Consider the following 18,854-nt stretch of genomic DNA (forward strand, 5'->3'; position numbering starts at 1 on the left):
AGATTCCTACCCATGACGGCGAAGTACGAAGAAATACGGGGGCCCAGGCGCCTGCGGGTTGTCCATCACACCGAGCAGCGTGTCGTCGTCGACCGGGCGGAAGTGGTCGATGATGGGCAGCTGGTTGTAAATCATGCTAGCCGTCACGACGCCCCGGTACGCGACGGGCCGGAGCCGGGCCCCCGGCTCCTGGGTCTCGCACTCGGCCTGGTGGTTCGGCATGTACGCGCCCTGAAGGAAGAGCGCCGTGGCCTTGGGCGGGTCGGCCGCGTAGAGCCCCTCATCACCGCTCTCGTCTTGAACTCCTACGCCGCCAGCCCCCCGGGCTCCTCTTCGAATAGCAAACGAGGGGATCGACGTGGTCGTCGCTGGTGAACCGCTTCCCGAACCAGCCGGACGCCGTAAGGAGGCCGTCGCTGCTCGACCCGGTGGGGAACTCGGATCCCTTCCAGATACCTCTCAGCTCGCTCGGCTTTACTGTGTCGAGACTATCGAAGAGTTGGTGGGCTTGCTCGGTGGTGACTTTGCCTGCGGCCAGGGCGTCTTGGAAAGAAACCATGTTGGGTTATTGCTGGTTGGAATCTTGGTTATGTTCGCAAATCCTCGATGAAGAACGGGACCCCGTTATATTGACTGACCCTCTGCACTTTCTTTCTCAGTTGGATGAGAGAAGTTTGTCGGATCAACGTTTGTTGATTAGAAAGTGCGACTCGGATTAGTAGCCGACAAGACCTGGCAGAATCCCCCTCATTTGTGTACTACCGGTGTCATGATCACCCGGTCAATTTCGTGGTACCAAGCAAGCAGACCTCGGAAGCACGACGAAGAAGAAAGCAACTCGCACAGCTCGTCACTGGCTGGCATCGGCTTGGTGTGGTTGAAATCGACACCGACACGGTAGTCGCATGCCCGGCAGTGCTGCGACAGCTGTAGGTAGACAGACGTTGGGCAGATTAGCTGCCCTCCGGAAGCCACACTCGGCCGTTTCTTGCGACCCCGATGGGGTTTTGCACGCAATGGAGCTTTAGATGTTGATAATGGAAATCAAATTCTAGACTTGGCAGATTTGAGTCATTTCATTACTACGAAAGAAATGGTCATTTTTCCGAGTACTGGAATGTTGTATTGTGTTCTGGGATTCCCTTCTCTTTTAACTGTGGCAGATAAAGGGGGCACCGTTCGTGAACAATATCGCCAGGACGCTTTATTGCCGCTCATTGTAGATCTTGGCAGATTTCTCGGCCGCCTTTGCTTCATGAGCAGTAGGTATTGGTTACTGTGTAGCATAGACGCAGTCGACCTCTGTGTTTGCATACGTCTGGGTCGGGAATTTAAATGCATGTGAGTCCGTAAATATGAAAGGCTCTGTAGGGTTGATACATTCGAACGGTAACCTCAATGCCCCCCGCAGCTTTGGGGAAACATACTCCGGCGTGGGTCGCTGGGGATATTCCCGTCTTAAGCGATCTGAGTAAGCTGACAACTTGGCTCGCTTGCTGCAGAGGCATATCTCGTGATACGCCGTATCTATCAGCATGTAAACAAACGGGTATGGTATCCGAGAGTATTCCGTCAGTGTATGAATTGGTTGGCAAGCAGGCCCTGGGAGATGCTGCGGCCAAAGTCAATGAACGCTCTTGGGTTGCCCCAATTTGTGACCAGGCTGACAACCCTTCCAATTCAACGTGCTCGCAACCCCATCTGTATTGAGCAACGTCTTCATGATCCCAGCCAGCGTTCGACAGACCAATTGAATGACGTAGATCAAAACAAAAAGAAAGAGAGAAAAACAATAAATAAAAATAAACCCGACACGCTGAAAAGCCAATGTTTTAGTGAAAGTGACTGTCATGGGGTATCGGCGCGGCCCGTCCAAACACCCCTCATGCTGCCCGGGCATCTACCTTTTTTTTAGCTGTCCGTCAGCGGGTAATTCGGCCTCCTTTTGCTGCACCTATCTCCTCCAATACCATAGAGAATCTCCACAGCTACGTGATCCAGTCCGTCTCGAAGGACGGCTTGTATGAGCCCTTGCTATTGGTTAGCCGCATCCGTGACATTGGCTGGCACGCAGGATAGATTGCGTTTCTACGTGCTGGGGGAATACAGAAAGAGAGAGAGAGCTTTGTCAGATACCCCCCATCTCACGCCATTTAATGGAAGCACAGTACTGTTATAATCAACCACCGCCCCATCTGATTTGTAGATTGACTTCTCACTCAAATAGATACGACGTCTATGGGTGGGGGTTTATGGAGAGAGAGATGCCTTGGGGGCCGCGATCCAATCCTAACCTAATGCGCTCCATTGCTAAATTTGGAGAACAGCATAGCATTTTATCCCCAAGTGGTGTGCAGTGGTGCGTCACCCAAGGATGCCCGACTACATCAACAAGGATGCACATTGGACAACACACTGGCCAAGACCTGATTACCTGCGTGCTGACGATAGCCTGGCGAAAAGGGGTGCGACTTTAGAGATGACGGCTGTTATCCGTATCGCATCCTTCTCTTTTCTCGGCTAAGTCGGGGCGGTTTCTTTGAGACGTCGAGCCCGCTGCAGTACTTCATGCCCATAAGACATAACATGATGCCTCCCAATGTGGTTTTGACGTCTGCAGTCACCACGACTTTGGTTACTTGGCCACACAATAAAACCCAAGAAACCCCCAGCAGAATATTGGACAGTCAATCATTGAGGAAGCGTCCATGTCGTCGAGGTAGCAATCCAAATACAGCCGTCTCGCTTAGTAAATAATATCCTTGCACCTAATATTCCGCAAATATGTCCAATCCCTTCGCCACTCGTCCTCCCCAGACCGCACCGCCACTAATATCAGAGAGGAACTTCATGGTAACACACACATGAGAATACCATGAATGGAGAGTCAAAAAGGACTAACAACTCACCGATGCAAAGGCCGTCATATGGACCAGTGCCGCCCTCTCGACCATCGCGTTGGCGGCGCGTCTCCTCTCCCGCTTCCGGGGCCCGAAGCGGCTCTTCGTGGACGACTGGCTCATCCTGTTCGCCTGGCTCCTGTGCGGCCTCTCCGCCATCGCTTGGCAGATCATCTCGCCGCCCCTCTACACTTTCCTGAACGTCTCGAGCGGCCACCTCTGGCCCCCGCCCCCGGCCTTCGCCGAGGACGCCATCAAGTCCTGGCGGGGCCAGCTCATCATCACCGTCTTCTTCTACACCAGCCTCTTCACCGTCAAGCTGTCCTTCCTGGCCTTCTTCCGCCGCCTGCGGCGCAACGTCGCCGAGTGCCACTACCTCTGGTGGGGCGCGCTCTTCTTGACCGTCTCGACGTACCTCGTCTGGATCGGGACCACCAACTACCCGTGCATGACGAAATCGATGGAGCGCATCGTGATCGACTGCTCTACGATCAGTTCGGTTCGGTACACGGAGGCCATCATCAAGGCGGGCTGCGCTTTGGACATCGTGTCCGACTTCTTCAGTAAGTCCCACGGAGTCAGCTAATTACTGTCTAGTATCCACGCACGCAGCAGCTGCTGACCCTGTTGATTTTGTGTAGTCTTGTGCATTCCGTTCAGCCTGGTGTGGAGAGTCCGCATCCAGCCACGCCAGAAGCTGGCCTTGTTGGGGATTTTCTCGCTCGTGATAATCACCATGAGCGTTGCCATAGTCCGTGTCTCTGTTATCACTACTAGGGTGGTCGGATACGACCAATACGACATTCCATGGCTATATCTCTGGAACGCCGTGGAGCTAGGTGTTGGTATGGTACTACTGCATCTCCTCTCTCACTCACTGTCACTGCTCTTTTATGCAACGAACTTGAAAAAAGGAAACAGGTGATACTGGTGCTAATTGGTTTGTCTGGTATCTCTAGCAATCGTCGTCGCGTGTATGTCGGCCTTCCCGCAGCTGTTCGCCCCATCGAAGAACCAGGCCAAGCCTGCTGTCCCGCCGCTGCCTTCTTTCAGGAGGGATCCGCAGCAAAGAAGGGCCAAGTACTGGCCTTTGGACCACTCGTTGTTGGAGCCTACCGTGACCGAGGTGCCGGATCGCCCTGCCGAGCAGGTACAACTTCGATCTTTGAACACCGAGCCGGTTTCCCTCCCCGAGCCCGCGGCATGGCGTGACAGGGGCTACACGAGAGTTGATCCTGAGGGTCTTGAGCCATACAGAGTGCGGAGGTTGGAGAATGTCTCCTGAAAGGCTGGGTCAACCCGGCGGAGGGAAAGAGGTATATGCCTCTTGATGAAGTTATTAATGAACTGACGTAATGCGATCAAGAGACAACAGACTGCAGCGGCAACCAGGTAGCATATAGTGCGCAGTGATGAGTAGACCTGTAGTAATGCAGTGCTACCTAGACCCAAGGAAGACTACCAAGAAATGGTACTGACCATCCGATACTATGTACACATATAACGTACATAGGCCACCATGGGATGGAAAAAACCAGTCCAAAGCAAGGCTGGAGACGTCAACCCTACTAGACTCGACGTATCATTCTTCGTTTATCATACCGACGGTTGGAGGTAGGCAATGGTCGCACGAGTTTGCCGATGCACTGATGCTGTAGTCACGATAGCCAGTCTGTATCCTTGGCTGCAACGATCCCGGAATGTTATCACCTCATTTTGGTACATGTTGCCTTGCCATGACGGACATTGGTGCACTATTCTCTGTACAAAAACACCCAAATCCTTAATACACGCCTTGATGTATGCCTTAAACTTTCACTCCCAGCGTGCATGGGAGCTTTGTTAGACTCGGCAGGGAGAAACTGCAAACTCCGGCGATGATTGCTTTCTGCGGCGGGAGGAGCGTAATTGGGGGGTAGGGTTCGATACCAGGGGCAGGCAAAACCAGGGGCTTGACTCAACTAAATGCAGCAGTGCATGCAGGCACGTGCAGATCATTTCTCAAGCCTTGTAGGGCTGTCATTGCAGCTGAAAATTCCAGTCCCCAAACAATTTTGGTGATAGGATTATCATCCGGGCGTAGTCGAGCTGCATGAAGGGGTGGGGTTTACGTTATCAAACAAGTAATTAGGATGCAAAGGGGCGCAGGCAGATGCTGGCAAGGCCTAACCCTACCACAACACCGCGTCTGACCACGCTCCTATTCCTACCCGGGAGCACGTCCGGCTTCGGCCACCAAGCTTTTTCTTCCTTCGCCGTCCAGTGGATTGCATGCGCCAAGGCTGCGCGTAAGACGGGAATGCGGTAGTATCGTCGATGATCTCTTGCTGACTATGTAGCGTGATTGGCATCCCTTGGGGGCCGAAAGTCCCGAAGGCGTCGCATCCCCCGATGGAGATGCCGTTGTTTCTCCGAGCCGCCCCGTCCGCTGCTGCTCACCTCAGCTCAATTAACAAAGCTGTGCCTCGTCGGTAATGCTCCCAAACATGCGCCACTAGCCCCCGAGATCCCATCCCGCGTACCACCCCCTCCTCCAAGTAACTGGCGTAGGCTTATTTCGAGGCGGAGCCTCAGACACACATATTATCACCCTCGCTTCAAACGCACAACGACGAGTAAAGGATACACTAGTCATCATACAGTTATTTAGTTGGCAAATCACCAGCGAGGGCCCATCCGCCATGTCGGGCCAGCCTAACGATGGCCATTCCCATTATATACCGCCGCTGGTATCAAAGACAAGCTTTCTAGTTGAGTACTCACCTAAGACTCCTAAGTAAAAGGCACAGTGGTGGCTAATGTTGCCTTCAAGGTCGGCGTTTGGCTGAGTGCCGCCATCGCCACAATCACGCTCGCCATGCGTCTGCTATCCCGCCTTCGAGGGCCGAAGAAGCTGTGGGCAGACGACTGGCTCATCATATCTGCCTGGCTGCTGTGCGCGCTTTCTGCGCTCCTTTGGCAGAACCTGGCGTCCTATATCTACGTCGTCCGGGACGTCGTGGTCGGCAACGTCCCGCCGTCCCCGACGTTCGCCCACGATTCCGACCAAGCGTGGAAGGTGCAAATCGCCATCCTGGTCTTCTGGAGCACCGGCATCCTGATGGTCAAACTGTCCTTTCTGCTATTTTTCCGGCGTCTGAGGCGCAACGTGGCTAAAGGGCAGTACCTGTGGTGGGCCTCGCTGTTCATGACGGCCTCGACGTATTTCGTCTGGATTGGCATCATACCCTACAAATGCCTGACCAAGTCTCTGGAAATGAAGGCGGAAGGCAGCGCTGAGCAATGCGCCTACCTCAACGTGGTGCTGCTGGTGGTTAACTGCGTGTCGGATGTCGCGACTGATCTTTTGAGTAAGTCCTCGTCCGCTGTACCCCCTTAAATGCGTAGCGTGTACTGATTATAGCAGTCTTGTGCATCCCAACAATCCTAGTATGGAACGTCCGAATCCCATCCCGGCAGAAACTGGCCTTGTTGGGTATCTTCTCCCTGGTGATAGTAACGATGGCCGTCTCCATAGTCCGGGTCGTTGTTGTCCTGGCTACGACGGATGGCACCAAGCAGTATGATGCCGGTTGGACCTACCTTTGGTTAGCAGTCGAGCTGGGCGTTGGTGCGTATCAAGCCCTTCTCCTCCCTTTCTCCAAAAGGAGAACTGAAACCACAATTCTAATGATTTCGGGTGCTAGCTATCATCATCTCTTGTGTCTCGGCATTCCCGCAACTCTTTGCCCCGTCGAAAGAGGGCGAACAGCCTGTTATACCGCTCCTCTCGTCAAATAAGAGAGCCACGCATCGAAGCAAGTCCAGTTACTCGCCATCTGAATATGCTTCTCTGGAACCCAGCGCAACCGAGCTTTGTAACCTCCCCGCCAACGCGTCGTGTCTACGCCCTGTAAGTACCGAGTCGGCTCATCTGTCAAACACTATGGCCCACAGGAACGAGGATGCCGCAAAAGTTGGAGCTCGAGATTAGCCCGGTTCAACTCATTGTATGCAAATAACTCTTACGATGCATACGGTGGTAGAAGGCGGGGGCCGCAAGTACGGCCGACTAAGTCACGGAATAGTATTTAGTCGAATACGGATTACCAAATTTATGAAAATGGAATGTCTGTAGGTTATGATTCATTGCCTGATGCATATTAACTGAACCACATTGGTCCGAGGTGGTATCTTGTCAGGAAATTGCGTTTGCTTGATTTCCAAGGTACGATTCCAGTGCAGCAGAGTTTTAGAACGAGTGACATATGGGATCCCCCTATAATCCCGCCCCCTCTTCCACCCCCGGTCTAAACCTAACCCGATCATCTAGTTCAGACACCAAATACCTTACAGGTCTAACCGTATACGCGGTTCCGAATCATTTAACACTCGATCCGGACGGACCAGATCCCCCTCAAAGAGTGGCATTGGTGCGAACTAACCGCGATCTTAACATCGCCGTCGCAGCTCCCTCCCGCGTATCCTCTCACTATGGTTATCACACAGAGGTCAGTCTTGCTTGATATGGTCGGTCGCTAACATCTGGTGCTGTTGACGCCTCGAGAAGGGAATGTCAGATTCTTACTCTTGCATGGAGTTACGTGGTCGAGGATCTTGACCCCGTGGTCGCTGTTTGTGAGGGGCATGCAGTCGTCCCGGACGTAGGTTCTGGCGGGACCGCCGGGATCGACGCAGGTGGTCGTGCCCTGCCACTTGACTTTCATGTCCCAGGCCGCGGCCGCTGGAGCGAAGGCAGCGATGGCCGTGGTGATGAGGGGGGCGATGTTGCTGATGAGCATGTTGAAGTGGTTTCGGGTTCAGGAGGTAAATGCTTTGAAGGGCAAGTGTGAGTGATGATCTAGACAGTGCTGTGAAGACATGTGTGAGAGATGGGGAGCATGATTAGGAGTTGGGGGAGGAGGCAGTCTTATTTATACTTGGGGTCTCCGAAGAGCTTCCTCCTTATGGTTTGGCCAACACTGCCGAACCCTGCAAAATGCAGCTTGTCTGATATGCCTGGCCATAGAGGCCATTGCAGGATATACCGAGCTGGGGCTGCTCCCTTAAACTTGCATCATTGACGACATAGGCCATTTGTCTTACTAAACTCACATGCCCTTGCCTTTGGGGCATTACCACTGTACATGCAATCTCCTAACAGGGAAAAGCCAACATGCAGGTGCCATATTACCGTATAGGGCAGTTGTAGTGAGGATTAGCTGAAGAATGTGAAAGATGCTACGCTGAATGGCTCTAATACAACTCCAGCTATAAAATGTATCTTCTCCCAATGAGATGTACCGAATGGGTTTGAACTGTCTGAGGCCGTATTCCGGTTGGCTGGCATTCACCGTATAAAAGGGCGTATTACCTGCAGCCAAGAGCTCATCCATCGCATGGTGAAAGGAGAAGAGGAAAAGGGTCAGCAGTTCAGCTTTTCTACCGAGCACGAGCTGCCGGCTGGTCTTGGCTTAGGTTTATGACAATTTAAACTAACCAATGATTTGAAAGCTCACTGCATGCCGCAGGAAATCCCTTCAAGTATCAGAGGCCTAGACACCATGCCAAGCATATGATTCATAGACTATAGTCGATGACTCCCCGAATCGACCCAAACTCTGCCCCCCGAGGTAGAATGTATTCTAGGTACACTACTTGGAATTTCGCCGTTGCGCATCCAGGCCCACGGAGCGGTGATTACGGCGACAATACTACTTCCAAGATTACCTTTCATCATTGCGTTGGTTACGCACTCTTGATTACTACATCCATTGCTATGTCTTCCCAAGAAGCACTACTGTTTATTTCAGTGATCCGTGTTATTCCATTGGTGGCATGCATACCTAAGGTTTGGAACTACGCGGAAACTCAGAAGCCACCGTCGCATTCTGTTTCGGGAGACTAATCTCGCCCTACCCGTTGCATTAGTACAGCTGTATGCCAAGACATTGATTTTGCAATGCTCTAGCTGTAAACCTTTTTAGCTCTTGGGGCGGTTTACAGTTCGGGACGTTCGACCTCTCTTGGTCATGACATAGCTCGTGTCATATCCAACTTTCTCAACTAGCCATCAACGGCACCCGACATATTTATATGCGTTACCCCAGGTAATTATACAAATAATGCGTAGACTCTGATTATTGATTACCAGACAGGTGTCAATTCGTCCTTGCTAGAGCGTTGCAACCTCGGGCGTGCAAGGGATGCCAAGTGAATGGGAGCCCAGGCTTGTGGCATCTCAACTCTAACTGACCCCTTGCTTGACGCTGGAGCGGAGAGGTTGAAAAGAACCAACAGAGATTCCAGAACGTCGGATCTGGATGCACGTCACCCCGACCTACAATTCGATCCAGGTCTGCGACCCCGACGCCCTCATGGAAATCTTCCGCCGCAAGCACGGGTTCCCTCGACCTTTGCACTTTTACAGTAAGCCACACTTGAGCACTCGGGGACATCACTTGAGCTGCACACCGTACTGACATTCTCCAACCTATGCTGAATCCATTCGGTCCCAATCTGGTTACTGTAAGAAATAATAAGTTTCATACATGGAAGTGGACGTCAGCTGACATATACTTAGGTAGATGGTGATCAGTGGAAGAGGCGACGAAAGAGTGCAGCTTCATGTTTCAACGAGCCCAACAACGAGATCGTCTGGTCGGGAAAGCCTAGCCCAGGCAGACGACATGATACGCTACTGGGCATCGAAGCCGTCGATCACGAGCACTGCAGAAGACTCGCGCACGCTTTCCCTGCATATCCTGTCCCTAGCCGGCTTCGGGAGATCCTTCAAGTTCCAGGGCTACCTGGAGAAGACTGCCGCAGCCGCAGCTATGAACTACAAGGAGTCCCTGAAAATCGTCTTGGACAAGAGTTACTTGATCATGGCCCTGGGAACCAAGTTCCTCGCCAAGCCGTGGCTCCCGCCAGCCTCCGCCGAGTGCACCAGGCCATCGTGGCTTTCCATCAGTATATGACGCAGGTCTACGAGGAGGAAAAGCGATCCATGGCCCAGAACGGCGAAACTAACCGCACGCTGATGTCCACGCTCGTCCGGGCCTCGGCGGAGGAGACGGACCCCGCAACGCGACTGACGGAGCGCGAGCTCTACGGGAACATGTCCATCTTCAACTTTGCCGGCCACGACACGACCACCCATAGCATCGTTTTCTCCTTGATGCACCTGGCCATCAACCCCGACGCGCAAGAGTGGATCTCGGAGGAGATCTGCTCCGTATTCGGGGACAGCCCCGTGTCGGAGTGGGACTACTCGAGCTTCCCCCGCTTGAAGCGCTGCGTTGTGGTCCTGATGGAGTCCCTGTGCCTGTACACGCTCGTCCCCATGTCCAAGTGGACTGACGCGCGGGCTCAGCAGTTGACCGTCGGAAGAGGTAAGAAGAGCATCACGATCCCGCCCAAGACAACGGTGCTGGTAGCCTATGCTGCCGTGCACACGCACCCGGATTACTGGGGGCCCGATGCGCTGGAGTGGCGCCCATCTCGCTGGATCAAGCGGTCGAGTGATGCTGGGGATGAGGAGTTGATTACCCCGCGCCGCGGAACCTATGTGGGCTGATCCGAGGGCGAGCGCAACTGCCCTGGCAAGAAGTTCTCCCAGGTTGAGTTTGCTGCCACCATGGCCGCCCTGTTCCGCGATTACCGAGTGGGCCCTACCAAGCGACAAGGCGAAAGCGAAGGCGATGCCAGGCGGAGGATCGCGCATCAGCTTGAGACTGACTCAGCTAAGGATCTCCTGCTGCAGATGCTGCACCCGGAGCGGGCTGCTCTCAGCTGGAGGAATAAAGGGGGAATGTGCACTAAGTAGAGGCATAGCCTCAAGATATCGGACTGGGCCAAGCCGAAGAGTGGGAGTAACCAAGACATGAGTTTGCAGATGGAACTTGGCAATGAGTCAGTGTGGGTTTACATATGGTTTGTTTTTATTAGGCAACTTAGTTCAAGTTTGCAGGATGCACTATAAAGATGGTCTCTGTACAGTTCCGAACATGACAGGCGTTGTTACCTACTACCACTTCCTATCGCACTCCCGTTAGGAGAAAGTAAACAGATTTCAAGCCCTTGCTACCGAACTCCTTAGTATAACAGCTGGTGTTTGAAATGGCTGGCTCATACTGTGAGCCGCTAGTGAGCCTAATATACTTTGCACTATCCATCGCCACTCTGCGTTCAACCCGGGGAGCGTTTTGTGTATTGGTAGAGATGAAGATGTAACTATAAGTTGGAATACAGACGTAAAATTCACCTATATTCAATGCAGGTTGATGAGGAGTTGATGCTATATCCAGGTGGCTGGTAAAGTCAACCCTTAGATTGAATACCCATGATGGATGCATATTCATATCCTGTGTTTTGTAGTCACCTCGCTATGTATTCAAGTTCCCATGTTGCCTATATAAATATTTCCAAATCCAGACTCTGCAATCTTGCACTTCAAAACTCACTCAACATCATCTTCCTGAGCTAGGCCATCTAAGCTCCCCCTCCCTCTGACACTTTCTACCACTTTGTTCTAATCATCGCACCAGGTCATACCTCTAATCCCCCCATCAACAATCATCATGACCCACGACAAGAAGACAAACAGCAAGGAAACCAACAACAAGAAGGCTAATAAGCCCATCCTCGGCGGCGCGGGCGGTGGTTATGACCTCCCGTCAACCTATGACGTGATCAACAGCAAAAGCCGGCTGCGGCACCTACCGCGGTGAGCACAATAGCATCTCGACTGTGGGCCTCGACCTCCCCGTCCCCAAATTTGATAACCCGCCCGGAACCGGTCCAAAGTACGACCTCATCGAGAAGCATGAGGGAGCGAATGGCTCTCCAAAGAAATGATGGGGAACAACTTATCTCAAGTTTGTTACCAGGTGAGGATATAAGAAAAATCAGATTTCTCCGTTAAGACCAGCCGTCTGATCTTTCGTTCTGGACAGACACCACGGTCGCATGATTAACGACGAGGAAAGACGACATAAGTTTGTCACGAGCTGGCGTCATGGAGTTTTGGCATTTAAGGGGGTTCATTGCGAATGGTTGATTCGGCAACTTTGGGTGGGATGGATAGTTTCTCGCATAGCGAGACTGCCCACAATATGAAATGACCTGGCGTTTTGGGCGCTATCTCATGAGAGAATGAGCGAGCTTCTCTAGTTGAGCAGGAGAAACATGAATGGAGAAAGCATCGATGTATCCCTTGGGGATGCCTCATCTACACGCCTAAGGCAATTTGTGCAATTGATATTATTGTGATATGGGCTACTTTACTACGCCACGCTTTCATGGTCCTAATCCGGACGGGCCCGGAAGTGTTCATTTACCTCGGCACCGTACACACCCCTGACGGTGCCATTATGCAGATTTTCCAAAACAGTTGGTTCCATTTCTGGCCAGGCGTGTGTGATTGGCTTTCTTTGTTCGATGGCGATTCTATTCTGTAGAACCATCTGCAATGCTTAGCCCAAGACGTTCCGCCACCTTGACCAACGCCGTGTAGGAGTTCAATCCGCCCATTTGATCATCCTCCCCGTCTTGTTCTAGCAAGTACAGGACTCTGGCCCAAGCAGCGTCCGGACGAAGAATGACCGGGCATCCGTTGAATCTAACCGTCCCAACGTGCCCCGCAGCTGGACTGAAAAGCTCTACCGTCTTCGCCCTGGACAAGTGTCCCATCCACATAGCCCGGGCCAGTATCCGTGGCTGGTATTGTGATACGGGCCCCAGAGCCCTTAGGCTAACGGAGGACAGGTCCAGCTTCTGGAGGCGAGACAGAAACTCTCTCTCCTTGAGAAAACTCCCATTTGTCATGGATTCGACCAGCTGGACGGATGCCACCCCCCGCCGGGATAACGCCCCGTGTGCGGGCGAGAAACGCACGGAACGCGTCCCAGGTATGGAAGATGAGCGGCGTATCGTAGACGTACACGGCAGCCTCTCTATAGATCTGCCGGCACGTGAGGAACAGCGGCGTTGGAGATGGGAGTCTCTTGGCCCGATGGAACAAGGTGCCAGGCTCGCAGCCGAGGTGCCCGTTCCGCCACATGCTGAAGCGCATAATGGTGAGATAATTGCCCCATCCGCCCTTCCCGCACCACCGAGATAGGTTCTGGAGGAAGTCGTGGTCGGAGATTGAGGCGCATGGGAAACGGTTGTACTTCCTGCCCCAAAAGTCACCAGAGGCAACCACGTGCTGCGCGGGGGCGTCACCCACCAGAAATGGGCGGTATATCATGCCCCTGATTTCGGCGGGGAGTGCCAGGAACGACGACATGATGTTTTGAGAATGAACCAGATTGAATTTGGTTCAGCCGATTCGCAACCTTCGGCGGGAAGCGGGAAGTCTGAGCTTGCTGGCTGGCGTCATGCAAAATGACTTCATTTGGGCCTCAACTGTTGCCATCACGTGACAGTGGCTGGCCAACATACAGGCACAGGCGCGCAATGGATGCCCAATTGATTGCGGCGGGTGCATTTTGGGGGAGCCGCCGTTTTGGTAAATGGGCTTATGCGACTCGACAAGATCAGGCGATAACCACCATTCATGGCAACACATCAATGCTGGCTCAGTATATATTTTCTCTCTGGAACTCAATCGACCGGTAAAATCGATCAAACTCTGTATTCTCAGTCATATTGCCCGAGGCTCAGCATGATGAGTATCATTGTGTATCAACTTGGCTCAGGACCTCGTTTCTACTACTTCGTCATCTCATTCGCCTTTTCTGTTCTATTTCTCGGGAAGCTCTTTTTGTTGAGGAACCTTGGATGCAAAAGTGAGAATGGCGTCCTGGGGCGACTGAAGCTGGTAAGCACTGCGATGGAAGATCGATATCACGATGTTGGCATTGTCTGACGCTCACCAGGTAACGAGCAATCTTCTCCTCATGGCTACGTTTGCTTCCTTGGCTGTGCACGGCGCGCTTGGGGGAACTGATGCATCACTTTCTTATCTATCTTCTGGCAGTGTGGTTCTTGCCACCCTACTCTATTGCATCGTCTCTCGGCTTCACCACAGGCGCTCCCTTGAGCCGTCTGGACTCACTGCATCCTTCCTGCTAGCTCTTCTGGTTCTCGATCTGGGGACCTTGATTCTATTTCGCATGCCCAGCCCATGTGCGCATCAGCATAAACCCTTGATCATTATGCGAGTAACTCTGGAACTCCTACTTCTAGGTATCGAGAGTCATAACAAGGTTGCCTATATCCGTCCCGAGTACCAGAATGTGTCACCCGAAATCACAGCAGGTGCCGTGGGCAGGGCGAGCTTCTGGTGGATCAATCCCATTCTTGCCGGGGGCTATCGCAGTAGCCTGCTGCTGGCAGGATTGCCGCCGCTAGATTCTGAGCTCCAGTCAAACGGTCTACGCCGGAAGGCGGCTTTAGCATGGGATCTAAGAGGTAAAGCTAAAGCGCGGACACTTGTTCTGACACCGCACATTATATACTGACACAGTTCTACCAGGCGAGCCGGAGAACCAGCTGACCTTGGCGCGAACGCTTTTGCGGTGCCTTTGGCGACCGTTCTTACAGGCCGTGCCGTACCGCCTTCTCCTCATAATCTTCAAGTACTCCCAGCCGATCCTGATACAACAAGTTATTCGGCATGCCAACGAAGCACAGCCCAGAAGTGCCGGAGGTCATTTATTGCTGGCTGCGCCAGTTGTATACATAGGGCTTGCGGTAAGTGTATCGATGTCGAGTTGAGATATCAACAAAAACTTAGCTGCGCGATATAGTTCTCTAGTGCCACCTACCACCACCGCCTCAACAGACTAAAGGTTATGGTCCGGGGCGCGCTGATCTGTCTGATCCACGACAAAACGCTGCACATCAGCGAAGAGACAGTAAACACGGGTAGAGTTGTGACCCTGATGAGCAACGACGCCGACGCTCTGGCAGACACCGCCGAACTGTTCCACGAGACCTGGGGTCAGGTCCTCGAGGTTATCATAGGCGTCTTTCTCCTTTCGAAGGAGGTCGGGTGGATCTGGCCCCTGCCGCTCCTCCTCATTGCTTGTAAGACATAACAGTACAAGGGGCATTGTGAAGGAAGCTGGGCTAATAGTCACCGGTAGTATGTTCCCAGGCCAGCCGCTACGTCGCAAACAACATCCGATCCGCAAGGGGAGGCTGGAACGACGCTACCCAAGCACGTTTGACCATGACCAGTGCGATTATCGCCGCTATCAAGAACGTCAAGATGATGGGCATTCAGGGCCATATGACATCCCATATCGAGAGATTGCGCACGAAGGAGCTGGGCAAAGCGGGTAATGTACGATGGATCATGGTCATGTACAATGCGTCCGCCAATGCTCTGGGCATCTTTACCCCTGTTGCTACTTTATTGCTGTTTGCGACGATTGCTGCAGTCAATGGGAGCAAGCTGGACGCGGAGACGGCTTTCACGACTATCGCTACCTTGGGTTTGGTCACTCACCCAGCCAACATGATCATGACGATCGTACCCCGCGCAGTGGCGTCCCTGTCGAGCTTTGAACGGATCCAGAGCTTTCTAATCGGTCCAGATCTGCTAGACCAGCGCATCGAGAGGCAATCTGGGGTTCCAACTAGCTCGAGCGATGATCATACTCCACCATTGGCTCTCCGCGTTCATCACGCCCACATCGGGTATCCCGAGCCTGCCTTGCAAGACATCAACATTGAGGCCGCGAAAGGGTCCGTCACTTTCTGCACCGGCGCCACGGCATCTGGGAAGTCTACCTTGGTTCGCACTATGTTGGGCGAGGTTTCGTTGTCGGCAGGAATCATCATGGTGCAGTCCAAGATGATCGGATACTGCGCCCAGTCCGCATGGCTGCAAGGCACGACGATCGGGGACGCGATACTGTTCCATTCGAAAAGTGGACATCACGACGATGCTTGGTACGAGAGAGTGTTGGCTGCATGCTGTCTGAATCAGGATCTACACCAACTACCCGGTGGAGACCAGACCAGTATCGGGTACCAGGGCATGAACCTATCCGGAGGGCAGAGACAGAGAGTAGCCCTGGCGAGAGCCCTCTATGCCAAATGTGATTTTCTCGTCCTGGATGACACGCTCAGCGGCCTTGATCAAAACACCCAGGGGCAGATATTCGAGAACCTACTGGGCCCTGAAGGGCTCCTTCGGGAACTCGGAACTACGGTATTCCTTACAAGTCACGCCGTGCAGCACTTTCATCTCGCAGACCAGGTGGTTATTCTGGGTAATCAAGGCATCCTGGAGCAGGGCCCCTGGGACAAGTTGAGGTTCAAGCGGCAGCAGACCCCATTTATTCATATTGCCCCTCACCATGATGATGACTATAAACAAAGATATCCGATACCAAGACCCAATGCAACACTGAAGCCAGCACTCCAAGCCTACACTTCCAGCATTCAACTCGACCACAGGGCTGGGGATGCATCGCTTTACATATACTTCTTACGGTCCGTGGGTTGGCTTAACCTCACGATGGTGTTGGCCAGCTGCACGGCATACTCCTTCTTCATCACGTCGCCACAATACTGGCTCAAGATGTGGACCGAACCTGGGTCGGCCAGTCAGACGGGCTACATCCTCGGTTTCCTCCTGCAAGGCTTTCTGGCGTGGGCCTCCACGAGCGTACTCATGTGGTCCACTCTTGTGTTTGCCGCGTCACGTTCAGGTCAAGTCCTGCACTCAAAGCTTTTAAGGATCGTCATGAGCGCACCTCTGTCTTACTTCTCCGCTACAGGCACCGGGGACATTTTGAACCGGTTCAGTCAGGATATTTACTTGATAGACACGCAGCTGTCGCAGGGATTGCAGAACGTTGCTGTTCAGACCACCAAGCTTCTGTTCCAAGCCGCCTTCCTTTTCGTTTCGCAGAAGGTCTTGGCCTTGACACTTCCATTTACGATAGCGGTTGTCTACGTGATTCAGAAAGTGTATTTACGCACGTCGCGGCAACTGCGGTTCCTCGAACTCGATTCCCGGTCGGCTGTCGTTGACAGCTTTCTTGAAAATGTGAGAGCTCCCTCGTTCCTCGAGACCCAGTCATACGTATATGAGTTTACAAAATTGCCGACCGCAACCTAGGCCGAAGGCGTCGCGACGATCCGCGCCTTCCACGCACAGCACGCCGTCACCGCGGCGTTCCAGGACCGCCTCGACGCCTCGCAGAAACCTTTCTACCTGCTGCTCTGTCTACAGCGGTGGCTGAACCTCGTCCTGAACTTGATGGTGGCCGCTCTGGCCGTCGGCATCGTCTCTCTAGCCATATGGCTCAGGGGTACCGTGAGTGGCGGCCAGATCGGCATGGCGCTGAATATCGTCCTCGTAGCTAACACGACGCTGCTGCGGCTGGTCGAGTACTACACGGACCTCGAGATCTCGCTGGGCGCCGTCGCCCGCCTTCGGACGCTGGAGGCGACAGTTACCCCAGAGGATGACGAGGGCGATGATCGGAATGTTAACATGACGAGATACGATTTTACCCAAATGGGGAAGTGGCCTAATCCAGGTGCTGTAGATGTGAAGAATGTCACGGCATCATACAAGTACGTTGGCTCTGTGCACCTTTCTTCTCTGGCCCCTTTCCTCGCATGGGATCAGTATCTCGCTGACATGAAGCCCTGAAGCCAAAACGCAACAGCTCTAAAGGGCTTCAACATGACAGCCAAGCCGGGACAGCTGGTCGTTATTGCTGGGCGTACGGGAAGGTACGTGTGTACTTGAACTTGGACTTTGCCTTGGTATATTACTACTAACGCAGGCAATTGCCAATCATGGACTAGGGGAAAATCCTCGGTTCTGTTGACCCTGCTCGGTTTACTTGGCGTAAGTTACGGCGCACTCGAGACCCACGGGCTGGATCTCCAACGGGTACCGATCCATGTGGTGCGAGAGAAACTGTTCGTGACGATCCCACAGGATGCTATGCTGCTGGACGAGGCGACACTGCGCTTCAACACCGACCCGTCGGAAAGCCTTGCCAATGACACAATCGCTGGCGCACTCGAGAAGACACAGCTTTGGAAGGCCTTTCAGCCTCCGCCTAGCGACCGAACGGCTTGTCTGGGCATAGAAACAGACGTGTTGTCCCGCATTCTGGATCAGAGACTGGCCGCGCTGCCAGCTCTCTCCGCCGGGCAGAGACAGCTTCTGGCGCTCGCCCGGGCGCTTCTCCAGGCGCACGCAGCAGAGGAAGCCGGCCGGGACAAGCCCATCCTTCTGCTGGACGAAGCGCTCTCCGCCGTGGATGCGGAGACCGAGGGACTGATGCTGGATTTGATCAAGGACGAGTTCACGGACAAGGGCTACACGGTCATCATGGTGGCGCACAGGCTCGACGCGATCAAGACGCGCTTGCGCGAGGGGGTGGACGAGATTATCCAGCTCTGATTGCTTGCCGCCCGGCCGGGTCAGCAAGCGAAGCGAGCTGGTATCCGCTTTCGGGTGTTTGTTCTCGATCCGCTAATATGGTGAGGTGGTAGCCCGGGGCTTCGCTATGCATAGGCTCATTGGCTGCAATCTTGGGTGTATTCACTGCGGCTGTTTACTCATGCACTCGGAGAGAAGCGGGAACCAGAAGGATCTTATTGAATGCCGGCACACCAGCAGTGCTTTCGGCCTGTTGTTGTTTGCGTCCCGCCTCCAGTGTCACATGGGCGTGGTGGTGGGAATCGATCCCGCCTTACCGTCGCAGTGGGTGGCACAAAAAAAGGGGGGGCGACATTTGCAGATCTTGGCGGAGCTAGCCAAAAGAGCCGGGGCCGGGTCTGGTTGGTGGTATTATTACGGTCGTCTTATTCAACATGGACAAGGGTACCTGCATCTCTCTGCGGGGTAACGACTTGCTTTGCCCCCCCCTCGGCGCCTCGTGTGGAAGCGACTTGGCTGCTTGGCCTTTCGGGGTAGCGGTGGGAAGAGGTGGGAGGGCTTTCGGAGTTGGGTGCGAGACGAGAGGAGAACATCGGCGGCTTTTGACT

At 53.5% G+C, this 18,854-nt stretch overlaps 8 protein-coding genes across 8 annotated transcripts; 5 read left to right on the plus strand and 3 right to left on the minus strand.

The window, feature by feature from the left end:
• Positions 1-6: 6 nt before the first annotated feature.
• PG986_006553 (uncharacterized protein) lies at positions 7-559 on the minus strand (the record flags this gene model as incomplete). Its single annotated transcript, XM_066842775.1, has 2 exons — positions 7-368; positions 457-559. The coding sequence occupies 2 exons, from the start codon at positions 557-559 to the stop codon at positions 7-9; spliced, it is 465 nt and encodes a 154-aa protein (XP_066702637.1).
• Positions 560-2,784: 2,225 nt separating this feature from the next.
• On the plus strand, positions 2,785-4,185 carry PG986_006554 (uncharacterized protein; the record flags this gene model as incomplete). The annotated part of the gene is made up of 4 exons (XM_066842776.1): positions 2,785-2,853; positions 2,920-3,463; positions 3,542-3,745; positions 3,860-4,185. The coding sequence occupies 4 exons, from the start codon at positions 2,785-2,787 to the stop codon at positions 4,183-4,185; spliced, it is 1,143 nt and encodes a 380-aa protein (XP_066702638.1).
• Positions 4,186-5,757: 1,572 nt separating this feature from the next.
• On the plus strand, positions 5,758-6,279 carry PG986_006555 (uncharacterized protein; the record flags this gene model as incomplete). Its single annotated transcript, XM_066842777.1, has 1 exon — positions 5,758-6,279. One exon carries the CDS (start codon positions 5,758-5,760, stop codon positions 6,277-6,279), a length of 522 nt encoding a protein of 173 aa, XP_066702639.1.
• A 1,138-nt stretch (positions 6,280-7,417) lies between these two features.
• PG986_006556 (uncharacterized protein) lies at positions 7,418-7,681 on the minus strand (the record flags this gene model as incomplete). Its single annotated transcript, XM_066842778.1, has 1 exon — positions 7,418-7,681. One exon carries the CDS (start codon positions 7,679-7,681, stop codon positions 7,418-7,420), a length of 264 nt encoding a protein of 87 aa, XP_066702640.1.
• A 1,521-nt stretch (positions 7,682-9,202) lies between these two features.
• On the plus strand, positions 9,203-10,707 carry PG986_006557 (uncharacterized protein; the record flags this gene model as incomplete). Its single annotated transcript, XM_066842779.1, has 3 exons — positions 9,203-9,308; positions 9,467-10,449; positions 10,501-10,707. The coding sequence occupies 3 exons, from the start codon at positions 9,203-9,205 to the stop codon at positions 10,705-10,707; spliced, it is 1,296 nt and encodes a 431-aa protein (XP_066702641.1).
• A 754-nt stretch (positions 10,708-11,461) lies between these two features.
• Positions 11,462-11,738, plus strand: PG986_006558 (uncharacterized protein; the record flags this gene model as incomplete). Its single annotated transcript, XM_066842780.1, has 2 exons — positions 11,462-11,543; positions 11,581-11,738. The coding sequence occupies 2 exons, from the start codon at positions 11,462-11,464 to the stop codon at positions 11,736-11,738; spliced, it is 240 nt and encodes a 79-aa protein (XP_066702642.1).
• Positions 11,739-12,633: 895 nt separating this feature from the next.
• On the minus strand, positions 12,634-13,170 carry PG986_006559 (uncharacterized protein; the record flags this gene model as incomplete). Its single annotated transcript, XM_066842781.1, has 1 exon — positions 12,634-13,170. The coding sequence occupies one exon, from the start codon at positions 13,168-13,170 to the stop codon at positions 12,634-12,636; it is 537 nt and encodes a 178-aa protein (XP_066702643.1).
• An 871-nt stretch (positions 13,171-14,041) lies between these two features.
• Positions 14,042-18,267, plus strand: PG986_006560 (ABC transporter; the record flags this gene model as incomplete). The annotated part of the gene is made up of 7 exons (XM_066842782.1): positions 14,042-14,297; positions 14,362-14,579; positions 14,636-14,915; positions 14,975-16,890; positions 16,963-17,423; positions 17,505-17,585; positions 17,661-18,267. The coding sequence occupies 7 exons, from the start codon at positions 14,042-14,044 to the stop codon at positions 18,265-18,267; spliced, it is 3,819 nt and encodes a 1,272-aa protein (XP_066702644.1).
• Between the last annotated feature and the right edge of the window lie 587 nt (positions 18,268-18,854).

The sequence above is a fragment of the Apiospora aurea genome (genome assembly GCF_038362705.1).
Source record: "Apiospora aurea strain CBS 24483 chromosome Unknown utg000004l_segment0_segment0, whole genome shotgun sequence".
NCBI lineage: Eukaryota > Fungi > Ascomycota > Sordariomycetes > Amphisphaeriales > Apiosporaceae > Apiospora > Apiospora aurea.